At 45.2% G+C, this 25,422-nt stretch overlaps 1 protein-coding gene and 1 pseudogene across 7 annotated transcripts in view; one reads left to right on the top strand and one right to left on the bottom strand.

The window, feature by feature from the left end:
- Positions 1-25,422, bottom strand: part of Ankrd6 (ankyrin repeat domain 6) — a 144,350-nt gene that overhangs the window by 25,521 nt on the left and 93,407 nt on the right. For all 7 annotated transcript variants that reach the window (XM_055599254.1, XM_055599251.1, XM_055599257.1 and 4 more), the window contains exon 3: positions 7,044-7,142. In XM_055599254.1, the coding sequence (XP_055455229.1) occupies positions 7,044-7,142 (99 nt within the window). The remainder of the gene's footprint in view (positions 1-7,043; positions 7,143-25,422) is intronic.
- LOC129670701 (60S ribosomal protein L35a-like) lies at positions 1,121-1,453 on the top strand (annotated as a pseudogene).

Consider the following 25,422-nt stretch of genomic DNA (forward strand, 5'->3'; position numbering starts at 1 on the left):
AAAGGGGAGATGGTTGAACACTGTGGATGTTTTCAGGAAGAAATAAAGGGCAAAGAGCCATGGGATCAGGAGAATGTGTTGTGTATAATTGTGTACAGCTTGCAGGGCCTCAGGACCCTCACAGGAAAAGGCAAGGCCGGGGTTCTCTTCCTTTGGGATTCTATGATTCAGCTGGAAAGAAAGATTTACAGTAGTACATTTCCAGAGAGAGCACGGAGGAGCAAGAATATACTTCTCAGGCTGGAGAGATGGCTCACAGGTTAAGGGCACTGACTGTCCTGAGTTCAATTCCCAGAAACCACATGGTGGCTCACAACCATCTATAATGAGATCTGGTGCCCTCTTCTGGCATGCAGGTGTACGTGCAAGCAGAACACTGTATACATAATAAATAAATAAATGAATGAATAAATAGATAGATAGGTAGATAAATAAATAGATAAATATATATACATATATATATGTATATATATATATATGTGTATATATATATATATATATATATATATGAATAAATAAGGAGCACATTCCTGAACTTCTCTGAAACCTAGTCCGAGAGAAGCAGGTGAGACTGTAAGAAACAGCAAAGAGCAACTTCAGGAGCGCTGCACCACTAACTATGGTAGCTTGAATGAAACTCACTGACCTCACTGGGATTCATCATAAAGACACACATTAAAGACATTTACTCCAAGAGGGAAAGTTCTGGAAATATATACTAGCAGTGACTAGTATGCAGGAACCACCAGTACCCAGGAACTGTACCAAAATATAGATAAACTGACATGTTTCATGTTACTCTGTGTGTGTATGTGAGAGAGAGAGAGAGAGAGAGAGCGTGCGTGTGTGCACATGTTATCACAATAAAACCCCCACTCAATCCTAGCCAAAACACACATTTGGCTAGGTATATCAGCATATACCTATAATCCCAACACTCAGGCGGCAAAGGCAGGTGGATTGTGAGGTCAAAGCCAGACTTGGCTGCATAAAATAACCTCAAATCTACTTTTCTTATAAAATAAGATGAAAAGTTTCTCTTCTAAAAATCTATGAGGCTCTTTCCGCAGTCTTGGCGCCTGTGGAGGCCTGCTGGGAACAGGGCTTCTAAGCAGCAAACATGCCTGGAAGGCTGTGGTGCAAAGCCACTTTTGCTGGCTGTAAGCGAGGTCTCTGGAACCAAAGAGAACACACAGCTCTTCTTAAAATTGAAGGTGTTTATGCCTGAGATGAAACTGAATTCTACTTAGGCAAGAGATGTGCTCATGTGCATAAAACAAAAAACAATACAGTGACCCCTGGAGGCAAACCAAACACAACCAGAGTGACCTGGGGAGAAGTAACTCGGGCCCATGGGACCAGTGGCCTGGTTCGTGCCAAATTCCGAAGCAGCCTTCCTGCAAAGGCCACTGGACACAGAATCCGTGTCATGTTGTGCCCTTCCCGGATTTAAACTAATGAAAAGTAAATAAATAAAAGTGGGTTTGTGCTCTTGTATTTTTTTTAACCATTAAAAAACAACAATAATAAAACAAAATCTATATGGGGGAGGCTGCTCTTCCAGAGGACCCAGATTTAAGCCCCAGAGCTCACACGGCAGCTCACAACTATCTGTCACTCCAGTCCCAGAGGATCCAGTGCTCTCTCTGGCCTCCATGGGCACCAGGTATGCATAAGTGCACATACAAGTAGGCCAAATACTCATGCGCATGAAATAATTTTAAAACCACAGTAGTGGTTTTTAGCTTCTTCCTTGTTCTTTTGAATACTGTTAGGCTGCTAGTGGAGAGCTGGTATTAATAGTCCTCCTCAACTCAGAGCCAGTGCACAGTACCAACCACTGAGGCGAGACACTCCCACTCGACTAACAGTGGCAAGATTGGTACGGGAGAGGGGCGGTTTGTGCAGTGGTTTCAATGAGATGGCCCCCATAGGCCCATATGCTTGAATGCTCTTGGTCCTCAGTTGGTGGGATTGCTTGGGAACAGCTGATGACCTTGTCTGATGGGGTGTGTGACTGGGGGTGGGTATTGAGGTTTCGAAAAACCTTCAACTATTCCCAGTGTGCTCTCTCTGCCTCCTGCCTGAGGGTCAAGGGGTGAGCTCTTGGCTGTTCCTGTCATCATAGATCCTGACTCTGAAAACATAAGCCCACTCAAACACTTTCTTTCATAAGCTGCCTTGGTCATGGTGTGTTATCACAGCAAGAGAAAAATAAGATGGGGGAGGGGGTGCCACCTGCCTTTTTGACTAGATTTGATGCCTGCTTCATAGGAGAAAAATCTCATCTGGGACAGTTATCTCATTAGAAACCCGTGGCTAGGGAGGCACAGGCACCAAGTGAAGAAGCTGTGGCTGTTATTTTGCATAGAAAAGATAGCCTCTCACTCAAATTGCTTTCCAAATAAGTGTTTGTGCCTGTAGAACAGTGCTGGTGTCTGCTCTAGTTGGAGAAGCTTCTTTTTGCAGTGGTCACTGGCGACTGCAGAGTCCGTTTTTGAGACTAGGTCTCTCCATGTAGCCCTGGCTGTGCTGGAAGTTGCTATATGGACCACCCTGGCATTGAAATCACAGAGATCCACCTGCCTCTGTCTCCCAAGTACTGGAACTAGTGGAATGCATCACCACCTTTCAGCTTTTTTATATTTAACATACATAACTTCACATGAGGCAAAACTACTACCAACTGCAAGTTTAAGCCAGAAGAAGACACCAGGGGCAGGACTGCCCTTTTCACAAGCTTTCCTCCAAGTTTTCTTGATTTCAGGGACGTGTAGAGTGCTGGGGTCGGAAAGCCCCATTCCCATGATGGCAGCGTGACTGTTTTGCTCTCAACGCTTTCCTTGCCATTGTGAGGTAGATTTGGACTGTTTTTCTTCCTCTTCCCCCTCCCAGTATCTAACTTGGAGAGGACCCTTTCTGGGTGCCTTGTGGTCAAAAGGAGAATGTGGCACAGAAAAGCGGCTGCAGGAGAGGAGCTAGGCCAGGCCTCTGAGAAGGCCTATCCAGGTGGAGAGACGCTCAGTGCCCAAACAAGTCAGATGGGATAATGCCTGAGTCTCAGCTTTTAAAAATCACAGGAGAATTCCCTTTTATCAGATTAGTCATGGCTTTCCCTAAAACAATGATGACAAAGCTTATTCTCGACAAGAAACGTGAGACTGGTCCTGACTCAGTCAGGTTCCCAATAGGGAAGGCCTTTTAATCACCCCACAAATGACAGGCATTCTGCCGAGGACTCCCTTTTCATGTTGCACCGTTACTTATTATGTCTTTGCTCACCTATGGAGCTTCCTCTGAGATGATTTTCCTTTGCAAGACTCCAGCTTGATACAAGCGGCTAAGCCTCGCTTACTGATGGGCTCTTAGCAGAACGTTCCCAAGGGGATTGTCAAGACTCAAGGAGACCTGATGCTTGGGTACAGCCATAGTGAGAAGCTGTCCGGAGCCAGCCGCTCCACTCAGCTGTATTCTTGTCCAAGCAGCCAAGTCCCTTCTAGCTTTCCTCCTCCTGCTGAGAGCCTGGCTCTTTGCTCCCCATGTCTATCACTGCTGTGCAACAACTCTCTGCTCTGCTCTTCGTGGAGGGTCAGACAGCGTTGCTCACAGTGGCCAGGCTGGTTCCAGAAGACTGGTAATGCACTTCCTCCAATCTTGGAAGCTAGCTATCTTAGGTTACCAAGATGAGAAAGACAAAACATATGGACAGAGAGCTGCCTCCAGCCATCTGTGGAACTACTTTCTCTCTAGAACACACAACACAGTTAAACCCAGACCCTCAGTTGATGTACGCTCAGTTACTTGAGAATCAATTCTTAGCTCCTGTAAATGTAAGCCTGTATGTATATTAAGCATGTATATTATAAATTTACTACTAGCTACAAAAAGATACACTTGATCTACTGATGGATCCACACAGCAGCTCCGACAAAAGCCTGTTTGAATAGATCTGTATCAACCAGGGAACTCTGAAACCGAAGAAAATGCCGAAGAAAACCTAGCCCTCTCAACACATTTTCTCAATATTTATTCATCCCTAAATATGTGCCAAGAGTCATGCCCTGTAATTCTCTTGTTATAATGATAAACCTCACCTAGGATAGCTTGCTAAATCAAACTGCAATGGCTCTGTGCCTCCACAGCAAGGTGCTTCCAGCTTGTGAAGGCAGTTAAACTTAGCCCTGGGGTTTCTCAGCGAGGCTGGGGTACCTTAACCATGGGAGCTGAGAGTGCAGCATAGAGGACAGCCCCTAGGCCACCCAGGATCTACTTGTTGAATGATGAATTGAAGAAACAAAGGAAGAGACCCTGCCAGAAACCGTAAGTAGCAGCAGCATTTCAGCTGGTGTTCTGATTTGAAGCGTGTTGACCCGTCAGCAAAGAATATAGACAGCCAGCACTTGATCTCCCTGAAGTATCAGTTGTCTCTCACTGCAGAGCATTTGAACCTGAGCTCTACATCTTTGTTCTGGACGTTTATTTCCATCTCCTATATAGTGAAAAGCACTGGGTGTTCCAAAGCCAAGCTAATGGAAGCCCCCAGGAGCCCAAGCAAATGTGCTGTAAGTAGGTCCTCAACAAGCGTGCAAAGTGGGGTGCTGACCTCTTCTCTCTCAGATCGTCTAGGGTCCTTCCTACCTGTTCTTCTATGCTTTCTCCTATTTCTGTCTTTCTTCGTGCCTTTTACTGTAGCCACAGGGTCCTAGACTATTGCTGGGGTAGGAGTCATGTGATTGCTCATTGACCAATCAGATATGGCATTTGATAGGATTAGCGGGGAAACAAGACAGACTTTGCTCCAGCAGCTGCATCTAAAGAACTGGTTTCCATGGGTTGAAACTCATTATAATCCCACTCCAAGCCACTGGAGATCATTCTTCCTCTAATTCTCAGATATTACCATGCCATAAAGATCAGTATCTGCAGAATATGAAGTCAGAAGTCAATCTTCATAAAGTCAACATTCTTCGTTTCTACCCCCCCCCCCCCCCGATGGGGAGCTTCTAAACTGTCTCTCTTCTTTAATGAGAATAAAAGCAATTTATTTACAGTCTCGGAGATGTCTCAAAGCTGACCATCAATGGGCAGGTAGGCACACAGGAAGCAGCTAAAGAGCACGTCATTCGCCCCCGTTTTCACACTGTTGTTACACGGTCAGTGTTGTTTTGCATTATATGGAGAAGCAAGGTACGCATTGCCTGTGTAAAGCAGGAAAGGATGTAAAAAGACCCCAGTGGCTCAAATAAGAGACGTGTTTTATTGAAATGCAGGGCTTGGCTTTCCTTCCACCCTGGCCCAGTAGTGCTGTGCTGAGGGAATTCTTGCCTGTTCTGTTTCTTCCATACCTGAAACATGAGCATACTGTCTGTCACATAAGACCACAGAGAGCCTCAGATTCAGGACCTGACAGTAGGGGTGTCGGGATGGGGTGGCATGGCTGGTGCTGTGACCTTGCCACAGTGGCAAGCAACAACTTTAATTATAAAAGAGAAGACTAGATTATTCCAACATATTTGTACCAGCAACTCAAGGCCCTGTCTTCCCTTTGATAATTTATTTCTACCCTCTCCCTGTATTTTCCACCTGACCTCTAAGGAGACAATTTGGGTCAGGAATGTTTTGTTGGGTATAGTGTAGAAAAATAAAGTGTGACCCAAGATGAAAATCAACAGCTTATAGCTAAATCAGCATTTTTGAGACTAATGCCCTTGGTGACCTGGTATGCTTCAGATATAACCAGGGATTTATATGAGACTTATATCTATATGCTGCTAACTCTGCCCATGCATAAAACCAGTCCATGTGCCCACCTGCCTGCAGATAGTGTCTCACACATTCAAGGCTCGTCCCAAACTTGCTATGTAGTAAGTCATCTGTGACTGTGTTTGTTAAATTTTAGGCTATTGTACGGAAGTGCAAGGAAAATTTTAGCTAGTGTTGTTAAAGGTGAATTTGGAAGAAGTTTTTACAGAGCCAGACTCTGTAAGATGCTGTTTTACTCACAGCACTTTTATTTCTTAGAATTCTACCACATCATTGAGAGATGAAGGAGGGCCCTGCTCAGTGGGTAAGAGTACTTGCTGCTCTTTCAAGGGGCCTGAGTTTAATTCTCAGTGCCCCCACACGGCAGTCCACAACCAGGGACTGTAACTCCACTTCCAGGGAATCTGATGTCCTCTTCTGGTCTCTGCATGCGCTAGGTGCACAGGTAGACATGCAGGCAAAATGCCCAAAATAAAATAATAAAAAGAATTGAAACACTTTCTGAAAATAGTTCGTATCGCCATAGGGTTTTGTTTGTTTGTTTGTTTGTTTGTTTGTTTCCTAATAGCTCACTGGAGGGCAATTTACACACTCCCTCTTCAGGGACTCCACCTTCTCCAAAGACCCAAGAGAAAACTCTGTGCTGTGCAATCCCACTCGGCCAGTCCCACAGACTCAGGCCTGACAGACAATGCTGGGCAGCCAGTGACAGATCCAAGAGCGGCTGGAGTTGGACTCAGCGAGCTGATGGGAGTCACATCTTGGTAATAGCATAGAACTATAGCTAACTCTTTTCTAGAGGCCTTGTTCTTGCATTCTGAGTCCCTTTTCTCCTTTTCAGTGGGAGTGGAACTTCCAGCTAAATGAAACTAAGAAAAAAATAAGAGTAAGGGCGATGGGGGAGGTGAGCCTCATCTCTTTAGCAGGAAACTTGGTCAATGACACACTCACCCAGTAGGCCTTTCCCACACTCACTTCAGGGTCTGTCCTTTATACTAGGACAGGACACAGGGAAATGTCCTTAGGGACTCTCCTCTCAAATGAGGACCACAACAGAAGAGCCTCTTACAAACTAGTTTGCTGCTGAGAATGGGTCTCCCAGTAGGTGTTCCCAAGAAAGTTTTCGCCAGCACAGGGACCAGACTAGCGGCAAAAGCATTTGGCAAGCCTCTGCTACCCTCCCTCCTCTCACTGCTGACATCTGCACTGAGGGCTGTGGCTGCAGACAGGCTCCCCTGCCAACCTGTCTCAGGAGGGAATGATGCTTTGCTTCTACTTACATCATCCTGCACATCGAGGTCACAGCCAGCCTTCAGCAAAATCTGGACCACAGAGAGATGACCCTTATTGGCGGCAAGGTGCAAGGGGGTCCGGCCATGCTGTTAATACAAAAGAAACAATGGTTTTCAGAACAAGATACCTCCGGGGGGGGAAGGACAGTAGAACAAAGACACAGCAGCTTTTAAGAACACCCCTGCCCCTAACCCCAGCTGTCGCTCTGGCAGGGGATTCTCAGCCAATTTACCCAGAACTCAACTTGCCTTGGTTAACTTTGGCCATTAGCATTGTAATTGAGCAAGGAGGAAAAAAATGCATCCAGCTAGGAGCAGTATTGCACACCTTTAATCCCAGAAGAGTCAGGGGGAATTTCAGAGCTCCAGGCCAGCCAGTGCTACATGGTGGGACCCTGTCTCACAACACTCTCACTACTACTATGAGATATAATGTGTTTAAGAAGCAAAGATTTCCTTTAGTCTTATTAAGCACCGCGTAAGTGGCAAAATGTGGGGTTTCTTGTCCTGTTTTCCTGCTAGTGCCAATACTACGAGGTGGTGAAGTGCAGTGACAATGAATCTGATAGGACCATGGATGCGAGACAAACCCATCAGCTCCTTAAGGTCTAGTCAGTAACTCCATACAGCCAATCAGAGGTGGAAAAGGCTCTCCTTTCTTTTAAAAACAGATTTTAAAATTATGAAATCAGCCATTTAAAAATATAGTACGTTAAGATCCACATATCTGTCAACTAGTTAAAAGAACAAAAATTCAGAGAAACCACTGCTGTTCCTGTGACTGCCTACCAGATCTCTCTGTGGCCCCAAGAATTAACCTTCTTTCAAATTTGGCATATATTTTTTACTTGGCCTTTAATTACACTGTCATTCCCTGCTTGCTGCCAGAGGTAACCTACAAATCAGTGTTTCAAACCTATCTCAGGCATGTTAAGAAACAAAGTATCATTGGGCTTTTCTTATTGTGATTTAGTTTTTGTTGGGTTTTGGTCCAACATTCTATTATGGTGATGTTGCAGCTGTTCTAGTTTCCTGCCTGGCACCAGGTGTTCCCTGTGTACTGCTATGATGGCTAAAATTATGTTTTAAGTTCAAATTGCTGTGCTTACGAGAGCCACAAAACAAAAATGACTAACCTCTAAGCCCCACTTGTCCAAGGACAGGGAGCTTCCTGGGCTGCTGGGGGCTGCTGTTCGTGTAAGATTTTCACTCTGTAAACAAGGTTGGTTGCCCCAGCTACACAGGATGTGCTTGATCACAAGTAGGCGGGGCATAGGCAGGAAGTACATCTGGATGAATGCTTGCCCCTGACTGGACGAAGGTGAAAAGTATGCACAGCCTTGTGGGTTTTGCCGTTATAAGCTTCTGACTAAAGAAAGTTGGTGCCATACCCTGGGAATCCTGGGTAGACCTAGTGAGTACCCCTTGTCCTGGCTAGCATTTAATAAAACTTGCCTCAGATCTGGCATAAAGATTATGGCAGTGATCCTAATCTCACCACAATGGGGGCTTCTCAGCCCTGTGGCTGAGTCACAGAGAATCATTCCCTTTTCTGCAACTGTATGCGTCTGTGGGCTCCCACGGTGCAAGATACCCAAAAGAAAGCATTCTTTGCTGGGTGTACATTAGCTTCTGTCCAGGGAACTGACTCCTACATCTCCAGGCTCTCCCAGAGACATCCTGTTTTCCCTCAGGATTTACTATGAAGAAAACTTCAAGTGACTTTGGCAATCGAGAAAAAGGGGCTCGTGGGGGCCTTGTATCCAGCTTAGCATCTCAGTAAGAACTCTGTTGGGGGTTGGTCTGAATCTTGCATATTGATGATAGTTACTGGTCCTCAAGATCTGGTTATTCCCCTGAACACACCTAGCCTTGTTGTGTAAACCTGCCTAAGACATACTTGATTAGTTGATTAAAAGGTCTATAACCTGGCCAGGGCAGAATGGGGTAGGTGTGGCTAAAGTTCCTGGGCTTTTGAAGACAGGAGAATCTGTCTTCAAAATAGGGAAATACACAGAAAGAGAGGAGGAAGGAGGATGCCAGAATGGGTTACCATGGAGAAGGAACCGTGGGGGGGGGGGGGGGGGGGGGAAAAAAAGGGGGGGGGGGGGGGGGGAAAGGGGGAGGGAAAAAGGAATCTAAGGATAGTGTAGATGGAGAAAACACCAAGATGAAAAATATAAGCAAGTATCTTGGGATTATAGGTGGAAGGTAGACCAGATGAGGATAGTTAAGGCGATGGCATTGGATGGGGGCTGGGAGATAGATGGTGAGGTCATTGAGACAGTGTAGGCAGAAATATCTGCTTGGCCCAAGGTAATAAAGAAATTATAAAATCTATCAGGTGTCTGTGTCTTATTTGATTGTGATAGCAGGTTAAATAATACCGCCACAATAATCCAAGGGCAAATAATAAACATCATATAGTCTAACACTTTTATTTTCTACAACAGAACCCACAACCTTTATTGATCTTCTAGTGGGAAAAGCATCTTTATGATCTGGATAAAGTGCCAGTTTGCCATGATAACCAACCACGGAGAGAAAAACAACAGACAAAAAAAGGATCTTATGCCTAGCCATGAAATCCAATCAAAGCAGTAGAATGAGTCTGCAAAGAAAGAGGCCAGGGCTTGCTTTAAAATTAGAATTCTTAATTAAGGGACAGAGTTACTCCCAAGAATTAGGCTATAAAAAAAAAACTTCACAAAAAAAAAAAAAAAAAAAAAAGGGCAAGGTCAGAGATAAGACAAAGGGTTGACCTTTCTCCATTGGCCATGTGGTAGCTAACCTTGATCTTCTCTGTGAGGTGCCCACCATGTCCCAGATGGAGAAGAGTAGCTGGGTTTTACCTACTGGGCCCAGGCTCAGGCTCCACCTGTCATCACACATTGTTGTGAATGACCTTGTATCTCAACACTGATTAAGCAACCTTTAGAGCATTTTCTAAGGCGTTCTGAATTTCAAGACAGCTTGTCCGTGGAGGTGAGGGACTGTGCTGTGAGATGCTATGTGAGAACAGAGACAACTACAACAAGCGCCTGTAACAACAGGAAAACAGAGCGGGGCAGAGGACAGGGCTGGAGGACTGGCTGGACAGCAGCTCGACCCACAGACAGTCCAAGGAGCCCTGGTGGCCATTCATACCAGCACCTACCTATTCCTGATGGCTAAGGAGGATAGAGGTTTGTCCATGTGAGCACAAGCAGAAGGAAAGCGGCGGTTCTTCTGTGGAGTCCAGTGCTTGCACAAATGTCTGGCCCTACAGCCTGTGCCATAGCCCTGATCCTGGTCTCTGGGCTGGTGAGCCTCATGACAGGATTAGTGTCTTATAGATAGGGCAGGTGATGATAAAGCGCCACATGGGTGCGAGCTCCCTGGCTTGGACTTCACAGTATCCAGAACTGAGAAGCAAAGGTCTGCTGCTTGCAGTCAGTCTACAGCATCTCTCAGACCCTCGAATGGACTAAGATGGGCTCAAGTCAGAACACAAACGAGTGCAACTAGAAACTACAAAAAACACAGTGTCCCTAGGCTACAGACATGTCCAAACCCAAAGTCATCAGAGTCTTCCTGTTTAGAAGTAAAAGGCTAGGGCCATTGGAGACAGATGGGTATCAGTCAGATTTAACACTGCTTGGTGATTTTGTGTAGGACAATTACCTAAGCCTGCTTTCTCATCTATCAAACAGGAACGGACTCCACACGCACCCACACTTGAGATAAGAATGAAGTACAATCTTCCATCTAGTGTGGGTTTGCCTGCTGCTGTCTGTCAGCCTCGAAGCTAAGGAAACACCCCACTGCTGTCCCTCCCTGACAGACATCCCTACCCTTCATCACAGCAAAGAGCGGGAAGCTGTCATATGGATCTGATGAAGAGACAGGCTCTAGTTTTCAAGGCTCCTATTTGACAGTCCCTCCTTGCATGTTTGCTTCCATTTTGGAATTTGCTCTGACATACCCACTTTCTGCTTCTGCTTACAAAGTCTTTCTTTCCAGGAACACCCTTCTCCAAACTCCTCCTCTCTCATTCCCAAGACATGACCCCAGCTACCTCCACATTCATGGCATTTGGCATCCTGTTAGCAAGCCACAGAATGCCCTGGGACCATCTGGGGTATGACCTCCTAAAAGAACCTTCTATGAGTGTTGGAGATCAGTCTATGCTAATTACTGGCCCTCAAGATTTGGTTACTGCTTGCTGCATACCCCCATCCTTGTTTGTGTAACCTGCCTAAAACATTACACCTGATTGGTTCATTAAATGGCCTATACCTGGGCAGGGCGGAATAGAGCCTATAGGCATGGCTAAGGTTCCTAGGCTTTTGAGGACCAGAGAATCACAGGAAATAGATGGACAGGAAGAGAGAAAGGAGGAGGACACCACCATGGTTTAGCATGGAGAAAAAAACCATGTGGGACTAGAAAAAAAGACTCCAATGATGGCATGGAAAGGCCCAGACAAAGAATAAAAGCAAGTACCATGGGATTTTGGATGAAAGGTAATCCAGTTGAGGGGGATTAAGGTGGATGACATTGGATGGGGTCTGGGAGATGGATGATGAGGATATTGAGACAGTATAAGTGAAACATCTGCCTGGTCCAAGGTAAGTAAGGCAATTATAAATCTAACAGATGTCTGTGTCTTATTATTTGTGATAGTGGGTTAAATAACACCATTCTAATAATCATAGGGCAATAATAATAAACATTATATAGTCCAACACTCTTTTTTATTTACTCTTAACACATGAGCAATGAATGTGGTTGGCACTGGGTGGTAGAAAAGCCATATGCAAGAGGCCCAGGGCTCCTGGAGTACAGGGACCCTGGAGCAAATTCCATGATACTGGTGTCTTAGTTAGGATTTTATTGCTGAAGAGACATCATGACCATGGCATCTCTTGTGAAAGAAAACATTTAATTGGGGCTGGCTTACAGTTCAGAGGTTCAGTGCAATATTGTCATGGCAAGAAAGCATGGTAGCATGCAGGCAGACATGGTTCTGGAGAGGTAGCTGCAAATTGTACATCTGGATCTGCCAGCTGCAGGGAGTGACTATCAGCCACTAGACCCAGCTTGACCTTCTGAGACCTCAAAGCCCACCCCCAATGACACACTTCCTCCAACAAGGCCACACCTCCTAGCAGTGCCACTCCTTAAGAGCCTATGGGGGCATTTTGATTCAAACCACACAATTGGATTCACTTCAGGAAACAATTGGACATTGTAGGGTGTGGAGAAGCTCAGGTTCAAGGATGCCTCTGCCCCTCAGAGGATGTGTCAGACTGCTGGAGCATTTTAGCCGATGCAGGTACATACGGGTTTCTCTGAGAAGCCTCTGGGTACCCACCTACGCTCAGCCCCTTTGCTGGTCTCTGCGAGAGAACAGCACTAGCTAAAGGAGACTGGAGCTGTCCGCCCCTGACAAAGGGAGAATGCAAGAGGCAGAACTGGGCTTTGTTTTCCAGAACATTCTATAAGTGAAAAGTAAGAACAGTGGAGCCTTTCAGAGAAGAGGCTCCCCCACCCACTGCACAGCACACCCCTGCCTTGACTTACTGAAAATATAAGAAAACAGATTTCTAGAGGCATCTTTGAACAACCATTTCCATGCCCCTAGGACTGATGGGGGAGAAAATGTAAGCATGAGAAAGGACTATATATAGAATGAATACTATGAAGAAGTATTGACGCATCAGTACCCTAGATTCCACCCTAGCTTCAAGACAAGCCTGGCTCAGCCTACACCATTAAGGCCCACAGAGAACAATGAAAACAACAGCCAAAGACAGTGAGAGTAGAGGCTTCCTGCGCTTGAGACACTGACCTAAGAACCTCTCACATGTTAGCTCATTTGGCCTTCTGCGCCCATTGTGCAGGTGAGGAAGCAAAGACATAAGAGATTGTCACTTGTTCCAGAAATAAAGACTCAGCCCTTAAGCCCTCTGACCCTACCCCCATGCTCTGATTCACCTATCCACTGCCCTGGTGTGTGTGTGTGTGTGTGTGTGTGTGTGTGTGTGTGTGTGTGTGTCAGTTTGCTTTCTATTGTTATAAACTCCAGGACCAGAGGCAGCTTTAAAAAGAAAGAATCTATCCTACATTTCCGTGTCAAAGTCCATCATTAAGGGAAGGCAGGGCAGGAATTCAAGGCAGGAACCTGGAGGCAGGAACTGAGGCAGAGACCATGGAGGAGCACTCTTATTGGCTTGTTTCTCATGGCTTGCTCCATCTGCTGCCTTACACACCCTAAGAACATCTACCCAGGGGCAGCACCACTTTCCACATCAACCACTAATCAAAAAAACGTCCCACAGACTTGCCTACCAACTGAACTGATACAGCCAGTTTCTCCCCCAGCTTGTGTAAAGTTGAGGAAAAAAAACCCTAGAGTACAGAAGGTTCCAGCAGTGGAGAAGGAGCTCTGTGTCTGGCTTCTGAGATGCTCTCAGGTTCTTGAATGTTGTGCCCAAGACACTGACCCCTTGAAGCTCTGAGAGATCACCTGTTTTCCTCAGATCTGAAAGGACGAGCAGAGATTTTCTACTTTCTCTATACTCCTAAGCCTTCTGGGGAGCTTAGTCTGTGGTGTCTGACCTGCTCCTTCCTGTAAGGGTTTCCCATCAACGGTAGCACCCAGCTACCAGTTCCTGTATAACCGTCCCAAATGACTGATCTCTGAGAGGTGGGAATATGGGATGAGAGGAGGAGGGGCCAGGATAAGTCTTCCAAAGAGGATCCCTGAGGCCAAAGCTGCCAGACTGGGCCTGCCCAAGCAAGAGCTGTTCCTCTGGCTGCATGATACTTGGTGCCCTCCTCCCTGTCATCAGGGCAGAACACTGAGCCAGCGTTTCTTTCTGTATGCTTTGGCAGTTTACCCACATCGAACCCTGCAGCTCCTCGCAGCAACAGCACACCTAACAACAGCAGTTCTTCCTCTCCCTGGGCACCGCAACCTCCGGGAGGGCTGGCTGCAGTACAGCTGCGCCTCTTGCTGGAGATCCTGACTCAGAGTCTGGATGGAGCCTAACGGTCTATATTTCTAGTAAGTCTGAGAGTGTGAGACTGTGAGAGCTGCTCACTTACCCCACTAGATTTGATCCCTGTCACAGTCTAGATTTAGCTAGAATCTTTCCAGAAGATGACTTGCTTTTCTCTTTATGTACATGAGAGTTCAGACTGCTTGTATGTAGGTTCCTGGTACTGTGGAGTCCAGAAGACACTACCAGATCCCCTGTTACTAGAGTCACTGGTGGCTGTGAATGCTACAAACCAAACCTTGGTCCTCTGCAAGAACATCAAGTACTTTTAACCACTGAGCCATCTCTCCAGCCCTAAGTTACCCAGAGTCTTTTAATAAATCCAAAACCTAACCACCAAAGGGTTAAATTCTATCAATATGGTGAGGGGTCCTGAGAGGGTTATTTTTGGGTTTCCAAGGAAACGAAGTGTGTGCAGTTGGAGTGGTGAGCTATCTAACCCCTCTGAAGCTACTTAATGGTTTTTAGTTGTAGTTTCAGGGTGGGCTACCCCAGGCCAGGAGAGTGAAAGGAGTTGTACCCTGCATTTCTCCCTCATCCAGCCCAGGCGAGATAGAGGTTCAGGTTGCCTCACTTCAGGTAGGCAAAGAGTGAACACAGTCAAACAAAGCCACAGAAAAGCATCCCCACTATCAAGAGTTCTGGGACCCTGGCTTGGCATGGCACTGTGTTCAGGCAGGCATGATGGACATCTACAGAGCTGACACACTGGAACATCAGAGCAGCTTCCTTCCAGCAGGTGACCCATAAAACCATACTCACTGGTGACTGGAAAAGGAAGCAAAGTGATCCCTCTCACTCCAGGGAGAGAAGCAGGGAGGGCTGACGTTCCCCTTAAGATACTGGCCTCCTACCAGTGAGGGTAATGAGAGGACACAGGCAGGTAACCAAGTCTAACTGAATGGAAAAGTCAAGTGGAGCTGCATGTGTTCAGACATGGCACTGAGCATCTTTGCTAGACACTGAGACCTCTTTGAGAAGGTCCAGGCCTCAAGTGATGGTGACTCAGGGTCACTTGAGAGCCACAGCCTACAGAGGAGGCAGCTTTCCTCCTGGGGGTTTGACATTTTTGTCATCTAGCACCTGCCAACCAGTAGCTAGCAGACTGCTGCTTTGGGAATCTTGCAATGTGCTCGTGACTGGCTGGCATTTGTTCAGAAAGATACGAGAATTAGGGAGGGCTTTGTTCACATTGGGCCACAATATGGAACATAACATGTAGAGTAGTTAACGACCCATCAGCCACGTCCACAAAATGGTGTAGAGGTAAAGGTGTTCGCCATACAACCTGGCAACCTAAGCTGATCCCTGGAAAGGTGGAAGAAGAGGACCAACTCCATAAGGTTGTCTTCTGACCTTCACATGCATGCTGCCCCGCCCCCCACCGCCCCACCCCTGTCATGCATGGGTGGTGCACGCCTTCCTCTGGAACACCCAGGCAGGAGCTGATATCTCTGAGCCATTCTCTCTGCCAGGCCTGTCCAGAGCAGTGATATATCAATAGGCACATTTTTACTTTCCTTGGTAACCTACACATTTGAATTTTTTCCACTTACTATTTGAACTAGTTGTAACATCTCAATGGTTTTATCAAGAACACACTAACTACATAACACTGTGTTTATATTATAATCACTGCTCAGATCTACCACTATAAGTCAATTTTCCCAGTTATTTCTAATGATAATCCATGCAAGCCTAAGTTTTCCATTTGAAATTCTCTTTCCATTGGCAATGCCTAGGAGCTGCTGCAGCGCCAGTGCCGGAGGGCTAGGGCATAAACTAGCAGACAAACACGTGCTAGCTGTACACAAGAACACGGGGCTAGTGCCAGCACCAGATGTCTTTCGTAGCTTGGCAAGTAGTCTGTACCCTCAATGCCCTGTTCTTCCCCCCGTGAAAAGAGATGTGGAATCACCATGCAGTCTCCTTTCAACCTACTCTTCTGGTCAGCAGAGGAAATGCTATGGAGCCGTACTGAAGTGAAGAGAAACAGGTCAGAGGTCAGATTAACCAGCCAAGCTCCAGAAAGGCATGAGTTCAAATGGGGGATGGGGGCTTCAAAAGGAGAGCTCCGTGTTCTCTCACACAGTGCCATGGATGTCCATTGGCACTGCACATTGGACAATCAGCTCTGGCTGTCAGAATTGTAAAGGCACACACATTCTGGCCCCGCAGTACCACCTGGAGAAATTTACCCCATAAATGGAAGCACACTCTTCCATATGACCTCAAAACAAAGTTAATTAGTGGACCATTATTTGCATAAGCAGATTAGCATAACCTATGCGCCCAGCAACATGGGATTAAACACCCCAATTCTGATGTTACTACATTATTGAATAAACCATGCCTTTAATTCCAGCTCTCCAGAGCCAGAGACAAGCAAATCTCTAAAAGTTCCAGACCAGCCAAGGCTATATAGTGAGAACTTGTCTCAAAGAGACAAAACAAACAAACATAAACTTTTTGTTTGTTTGAGATGGGACAGAGACCAGTCAACTTTTGTGTTCTCTGCATTAGAACATTACTTAGTCAGAGATGGGAAGAATTCATTTTTTAGTGTGGGAGAGGAGTGGTACTGGGGGTTGAATTTAGTGGTACGTGCATGTAAATGTTCTCAAAATAAGCTCTTACCCATTTAAAAAATATTAGTAATTAATTTATTTTATGCCTATGAGTACTCTATCTGCATATAAATCTGCAAGGCAGAAAAGGGCCTAAGATCCCATTATGGATGGTTGTGAGCCACCACGTGGTTGCAGGGAATTGAACTGAACTCAGGGTCCCTGGAAGAGCAGCCAGTGTTCTTAACCGCTGAGCCATCCCTTCAGCCTGCTCTTACTCTGTATCTAAGGTGCCCAAGCTAGCTTTGAACTTAGTCTGTAATCCAGGCTAGCCCTGGACTTGCCACCTTCCTGCTTCAGCATTCTGAAGAGCTGGGATACAGCCCTGCAAAGGAACAGCTTAAAAATTATTTTTAGAATACTTTTTAACACGCCTGATCAGCTGAGCCCAATCCCTGGAAGCCCCATGGAGAGAACCAACTCCTGAAAGTTGCCCTCTGGTCTCCACATACACACACACATTTTGGTAAATCCGTGCAATAGGGAAGTAAATATAAAGACTCTTCAAACCCATTCATGAAGTTCTGAAGTTTGCTGTACATAGCACACTTTATCAAGTCAAAGACGTCACCTAACCAGCAACCCCACAGCCATATATTTTCCCACTGCTCACCCACAACTCCACCGCTGTGTAACAGAGACGGCAAAAAATGACTATAAGGCAAAAGCCTGGCAAATACCCGTTCTGACCCAAACCTTGCAAAAAAGTCATGAAACACAAAGCCACAAACTGAAATGGACCACAGCCCCACCTGGAAAAGATACTTTCATGCTAGAGTGGTCATGTAGGGCCTGCAAGTCAGGGACAATTTGGTTTACATGCACTGTGCCTGTTCAGTTACTAATAAAAACCTGTACTAGACAGTGTTCTGTTGCTGTAACAAATACCTCAGATAATCAACTTATAAAGAAAAAAGGAAGATTTCATTTCGTTTTGTTTGTTTGTTTTCCTGTGTAGCCCTGACTGTCCTGGAACTCACTCTGTAGACCAGGCTGGCCTCAAACTCACAGAGATCCACTCAGATGCCACTCTGAGTATTGGGATTAAAGGCATGCACCACTACTGCCTGGCTAAAAAAGGTGGATTTTGACTCACAGTTTTGGAGATTCTGGTCTAATATTAGAGGAGGTTATTGAGTAGGAAGAAAACTCATCATGGCAAAAGGCCTGATGGAGCAAAACCACTTGTCTAATGGCCAGTGAGCAAAAGGCAGGAAGGTGAGGGGCTAGAGACCACTATTCTCTTTGGGGCATGTTACCAATGACTTAAAACTTTCCAGTCGGCCCCGCTGTGAGGGCTAAAGTTACGTTTTAAGTTTTAATTATTGTGCTTAAGAGATCTATAAAACAAAATGCCTCTAACCTATAAGTCCCACTTGCCCAAGGATAGATAACTTCTTGGAATACTGGGAGCTATTGTTCATGTAAGATAACAAGCCACGTGTTTTTACTTCTGTAAACAAGGTAGGTTGCCCCAACTACACAGGACATATTTGATCACACACATGCACACAGGCATGTGAGCACACATACATGTACGAAGGAGGTACATAGATAAGAAGTATGTCAGGATGTATGTTTGATCCTAATTGGCTGAAGTCTTGTCATTTTTGCCTTTATAAGCACCAGAGCAGTTCAGGCCCATTCTCCAGGAATTCTGGGAGTGGACCTGGCCAGTGCCCATCACTTTGGCTGGAATTTAATAGAGTTTGCTTCAAATTTGGCTCAAAATTTGTAGTAGTGGTCTTCTCACCTGGTGGGATCAGCACCACCTCTTTATAGTGCCACAACCAGAGACCAAATCTTTATAGCAAATGGTAACCAAGCGTTTCACTCTCAGGTGTCCTCGCTGTGAGTGAAAAACAGCATGACAATCTCCAGGCAATCGTCCCTTGCAAAGCACAACTAGACTTTGATTCAGATAATGGGGCATATACCCTATGCCTCTCAAAGCCCTCACCCTAAACATCCTGAGCCACTCCTCTCTTGTCCTTTCCCATCTACACGTCCCTATTCTGACTCCTCACTGTCATGCTAAAGTTCCACAGGCTTGTGAACATTTGCGGTGTGAAAGATCTGCAATGATGTCATCCTGGAGTAGGTTAAGCCCTTTCACACTTAGGTGAGGGTAGTATTTGCCCTGGTAGCACAGATCACAGAGAGAAGCTGTTATGAAGACAGAGAAGGGGACTGGGTGTCAGCCCTGCAAGCCAAGGACCACCAACCAGCAGCAAGAAGCAGGAAGAGCTCACCCAAGTTCAGACAGCACGGCTGCAACAGCTTGATCTCACATTCCGGCCTCCAAAATCGTAAGACAAGCATTTCCCTTGTTTGGGTCGCCCTGTCTGTGGGAGCGTGCTGGAGCAGCTCCTGGAAGCCTGTTCGGTCTCTGTCTCTTTGACCACTGATACTTATTCCCAAAATCTCTCTGAAGGTTAGCTAAGCTGCCGTGGTCCTTTAGAGGGAAAGCTGTGATTTTAACAGATACCCCTTTTGCTGCAAGGATTTTCTAGGAATTTTCTCAGTAGAGATCTATGTCTGGAAGAGACACCCAAGCATGCGCACCATGGCATACCATGCAGAGCAGCAAATAACCGGTCTCCACAGGAGACAACTGCTCAGATGGTTCCAATCTAAGCACATAATGGCAGATACAGAGCCATTTCACCAAACAAGTAGATCCACACAGCACAGCTCTTAAATAGCCCAAAAAAGGGCACAGTACTGAGTACAGTTACATTTTTAAGTGATTCAGACCTGCTTTTACATGCATAAATTTTTTTTTTGAAACACATAAAAATATTTCCTGGTCTCGAGAGCAGAACTCGATGACAGGGAGATTATACAGAAAGAGAACAGGGAGGGAGGTAGTAGGCCAAGTGCTTATGATACACTGGACATCGCTCTTCCTCTTTCCTTTGGCCCCTTCCATCTCTATGCACAGCCAGAGATAGAGCTATAATGTGCTGTTATTACACCAGGGAAGGGTGAGAGTAAGCTGCTGGCATGGTATAACTAGGAGCAAGAACCAAGGCTCAGGCAGCTACCTCAGAGCTGGCATCTACTCTGTGAGGCTTGATTTCACATCATCTGTAGATGCCCTCTTACACAAGACACACAAGCAGGCAGCCGCAGACCCTCTCTAATAATCTCTCAAGCAATCTCCCAAATGCTGTCCCTCTCCCTCAGCCTACCCTGTGGAGCACTCTGCACAATTCTGTGCACAGCCTCCTGGGTTCTACTTGTCTTGTTTGGTGGGGACTCATGACTAAGCTCAGAGTGACCTTGAATCTGATTTTTTTTTAGTTGAAAATAGATTTTTTTTCTTATACAATATATTCTAATCACAGTTTCTCCTCCCTCATCCTCCCCATCAACTCACCCTTGTTTTTCTCTCTCTTTAGAAAACAGGCAAACAAACCAGAATAGAACAAAACAAACACAAAAAGAAAATGAAACATGAAAAGCACATATACATGCAGAGAAACGTGCACACAGAAAAAGCTCATAAAAAATTGGTAACCATAATAAAAGCAAAAGAAGAGTAAAAAAAAAAAGTTTCATGAGGAAAAAAAAAAAGAAAGAAAGAAAAAGAAAAAACAAAACAACAACAAAAACCATTCCAAATACCACTGAGGGACTTTTGGGTTTTTGTTTTTGTTTTCAATTGGCCATCTTCTGCTGGACATAGGGCCTGCCTTTAAGTGTGCTCTGTGTACACAGTTAGACTTCATCGGAGAAAAGTAATTTTCCTTTTGTGCAGCTGTCAACTGGAGCTAGTTTCTGCGTTAGAGAGGGTAGACGGCACTACAATCTTTCTGCCTCCTCTTCTACACACAGAGTTCCCTGAGTCCTGAGGAGAGGGCCTTAATGGAGTTTTGGACTGAGCCTTGTGAGGTTTTGGGTTCTCTGGACCTCATTGGCTGGAGAGCCCCACCATCTTCTTGCCACCTTCTGAGGGGATGCGAGTGTGTGCCATCCAGGCAGCTGGTTTCTGTTTCTTAGTCACCTAACCCTAGTCTAGTTGTCAGGGTAAGGGATTTGTGTTGAAGGGAGACTCGATAACTGTTAATTATGTGAATGAAGTTGTATTTTCTTCTTAGTTGAAGTTGCACCAGATGACTTTATCTGGATACTTTGAGAGGAAATGAAAACCACAGCATCAAGAGAAGTTTCTTAGCAACTCTGAAGAAAGCTAGTCTACCCTATGGCTCCTCATGGCTTTTAACACTGCGCCTATGGTCCACACTCAGCGTCAGGAGCAATGCAGAGGATTTATCCAGACAACAAAATACCTGCAGATGTTAAGCTAATAAAACGAAGCTTCAGGTGAATATATTTCTTACATGAGGTAACTCTGGGGAGAATGGAATCATTATGAAAACAAGGCTTTCTCAAGAGAAAACCCCACCTTCCTGTTTTCAAAGAAGTATCTCCTATACTAGTACAGGACAGACAGCAATAAGAAATTCAGGAGGGAGAATGAATGGCCTCCAAGTGGAGGGACGAAGGGAGTCAAAAAGAAAACAGACTGGCTATGGGATGACAAACAGGGGTGCCACTCACTACAAAAGAGGCCCTGAGAAGAGTATCAGGCTCCAGCTGGAGAGATGCAGGTTCAGCCTGAAGCATTAAAGCAAGTCCGTGTGCACAAAAATGGCCACAAAGACAGCTGCAAGTTCAAGGCCAATCAGAGCCACATGGGAGTTCATTTCAGCGCAGTCAGGGCTACATTGTGAGATCTTGTCTCAAAAGAGAGAGAAGAGCTCCATGTGCTGAGGGAGGCATGGGAGGCACCGGACTGAGGAGTCAATATTTAATGAGAACAAGGTGGAAAGGGTCTGGGAGTGAGAGTCGACAACAGCTGGGCCACAGTGAATGTCCTAGGGCCACTGAAATCCACACCTACAGCTAAGATGTGAGTTTGCTCCTTTTCCACGGCAAGTACTGAAAACATCATTCATTTGACTTAATTTAGAAATTTTAACTGGCAATCAGTTAATATCACATATAGTCTAAGAATGTACAATCAGGCAGGTAGGGAGGGAAAACAGCTAGGAGGTGTGAAAGTTGTTTCTTAAAGAGAAACTTCAATAGTTTTAAAAAAAAATTCTCGTGCCTTTTTATTTTTTATTTATTGATTGATTTATTTTTGGTATTTTGAGACAGGGTTTCTCTGTGAAGCCTTGGCTGTCATGGAACTTAGTCTGTAGATCAGGCAGGCCTCAAACTCACAGAAATTCACCTGCCTCTGTCTCCCGAATGCTGAGATTAAAGGCATGCCCCACCACCTCTATAGGTATGCATAAATTTCACTTTGCTAAAGGGATGTAAAAATGATGCCCGGTTTATGGCGATTTGACTTATGATTCTTCAACTCTGACAAAAAAAGCAAAGCACATTCACCAGAAATCAATTTGAATTTCGACTTTTTGTCCCAGGGCTAGAAATCTGCAGCATCTCTCTTGAGATTCTGGGCATGCAACAGCAAGCCACAACCCACAGTTAACCACATGATCAGAAAGCTAGCAGAGGATAGCCCAAGTGTGTAGTTCTACCGAGCTGAGCTGTTCAGTAGATTAGGAGTAGGAGATGCATGTCATCCTGCAATATAATTATGATGGGTTCATCATGACATGACTACACCAAAGTCACAGATTATCTGTATTTTAAAACGGCCAGCATGGTGGCTCATACCTGTAATCACAGTGCTTGGAAAGCTGGGGGCAAGAGGGCTGTATGTGTTCAAGGCCAGCCTAAGCTATAGTAATACAACATCCCTACAAACAATCAAAAAAAAGCATTGGTGAAGAAGCAGGAAAGGGGGCCCTCAGACATTTTGGGGGTGAAATTGTAAACCCACTTGGAAAACAGTCATGGTGTTTTTGTTTTCTTACAGTGCTAAACGGATTTATTATGTGACTCAGCAAATCTCCCTGATACTCATTCAACATAAATGTGAACTCTGCCCAAAAAGTGTGTACACAGATGCTCATGGCTTCGGCAGCCATTTTCATAGCAGCCCTAAACTAGAAGCAACCAGAAAAGTTCATCAACTGACTAAAAGACAGTACACTGATTCTCTTTATTCAACATCTCACACCCTATAATAGCCATTGGCAGGGGCAAAACACAATCTGAAATGGTAAGTGGAAGAACATTCCAGAAATCCAGAGTTCTGAAGTCTGAAACTGTACATTGCTCTGGGCGACACAATAAAAGCTCATGCTGCCCCACGCCATCCCAGCAGGGATGTGAGTCACCCCTTTGCCTAGTGTATCCACGCTCTCCACCCTTCCTGCATGTTGTCCCTCATGTCATCTGCATGCTGTCAGATGGACGGTGGTGGTGTTACAGCACGTGTTATTTAGCTCAATGGACCCCAACGCACAGTGTTGATGCTGACAACTTCATTCTAGTGTACCGTTACACTATACAAAGCAGGTGTGTGTTCCACTTTATTAATTGTGGCCATTGCCTTACTGTGCCTAATTTACATATTGAATTCTATTATAAGTATCTGCATATAGGAAACAGCAGAGTATGAATGGAGCTTGGTAGGATCAGGTATCCGCTGGGTGATAGTTAAGAGGGACTACCATGTCTTACTATTTCGCCATTCAAAGGAATGATGTGCTCAATCACTGAAGCAAGAATAACTCTTGATAACTCTACACTACATGAAAGAAATCAGGACAGAAGACCATAGGCCACATGTCTAGCTAGGGTTTCTATTGCTGTAACAAAATACCATGACGAAAAAGCATGGAGAGAAAAGGGTTTATTTGGCTTACATGTCTATATCGCTCGCTGTTTATTATCAAAGAAAGTCAGGACAGGACCTCAAGCTGGGCAGGAACTTGGAGACAGGATCTGATGCAGAGGCCATGGAGGGGTACTGCTTATTCCCTTGGTCCCATAGCTTGCTCAGTCTGCTTTATATAACCTATAACCTCAGTCTTAGGTTATAGAACCTAAGACCACCAAGCCCAGGAATGGCCCCACCCCCAATGGGCTGGACCTCCGACCTCAATCACTAATTAAGGAAATGCCCACAGGCTTGCCTGCAGCCCATCTTTTGGAGGCATTTTCTCACTAAAGGCTCCCTCCTCTGATGATTCTAGCTTGTATCAAGTTGGCACAAAACTAGCTTGGTTACCTATAGTTCCATTTCTATGTAATAGCTAAGAAAGGAAAACTTTCCTTAAAGAGGAGAGTCATAGCTGTTGAGAGCTGGGGTGGGGTTAGGGAGATAGTAAATGGACCCAGAGTCTTTTCCTGGATGGTGGAAGTTCTCTACAATTAGATGGGGCTGATCGGCGTGCTTAGGCTGCTGTAACAGATACTTATTTCCCAAAAGGAAGTTCAAGATTAGGGAATAAGCCAGTTGTGGTGGGGCACACTGGTAGGACTTGCTGAAGATTAGGGGATAAGCATGGATGGGTCCTGGTAAATTTTCTCTCTAGCTTGCTGAGAACAGCTTCTCACTGTGTGCTCAAAAGACAGGAACTCAAATGCAAGTGAGGGACTGAGCCTGACAGCTGCCCAACTTCTGTCCCAGAAAGTCAGAAAGAAAGAAAGAGTTAGACTCCCTGTGTGTCTATATAAAAGGACACTAACCTCACCATAGAGGGACTCTTCCAATTTAATTACCCCTCAACCTTTTGACATATCAATGAAAGGACAGCCCACTCCTACTAGCGGCAATGGCTGCACGAGTATGTAAGTATTCTGGAAATTTCTTGAGTTAGATTAATTTGAGAGTATGTAAAATATACCTCCATAAAGCTATGGATTAAAAAAATGAATGAAGTCTATTTTAAACATAAATGGCAGCCCATGTGGCAAGTGCTTGGACTAACAATCCTGAAGGTTCATATTATTCTTGTATCACAGATAAAGAAGGCTCTGAAAAGCCAAGCCCATACACAATTTGCCAACAAGGCAGGGCCAAATCCTAACTCAGATTTGCCTAATGCCTTCGAATGGTGACACCTGCTGGACTGGCCACAGGAGCCACTGGAGTCAAGGACCCTTATGCTAGGCTCAGGTTACACTCACAGATCTCTGGGGCTCTACAGTCAACTGACAAGGCTTTTTCCCTCAAGACTAGTATGTAATAGAGACTGCACATGACTGAGTGAGTGGCCAGCTGACCAGCATCTGGCCCAGAAAGTCAGAGCTATGAGCAGATAATGCCATGTGGAAAATATGAAACCATGTCTCCACTGCACTGCTCGCTCTGGAGTGAAAGGCAGGAGAGCTTCAGACTGGGACGCCAAGGATGTAAGGTGTGCTTTCACCTGAGCGGAATCATCTTTAGTTTCCTCATCTCCAAAGTGAGGAGAAGAGAATATTCACGTTCCTTCAGAACTTGAAATATAGGGAGCTATGATCTGAGAGTTAGGAATCTAAATTTCAGTCTCAGAAAAGTCTCAAATCATGGTGAAATATAGCATACATACATCTCCATTTGTGCAACAGAAGGTTAAGCCGCAACTAGTCTATCTCAGAATTAACTTTAAAGCATTTTGCAAAGCAATCCAGGGTGTTCTTTAAGGTACTCATAGTAACACTAACAGCTGGATACTTCTATTAGCATTTCTTCAGCTATGCAGGGCCTGACTTACTTTGTTTGGTTTATTTTTTGCTTATTTTTGAGGCTATCTATATAGCCCTCCCCAATGCTGGCAC

This window comes from Psammomys obesus, unplaced genomic scaffold (assembly GCF_907164565.1).
Source record: "Psammomys obesus unplaced genomic scaffold, mPsaObe1.curated_primary_1811, whole genome shotgun sequence".
NCBI lineage: Eukaryota > Metazoa > Chordata > Mammalia > Rodentia > Muridae > Psammomys > Psammomys obesus.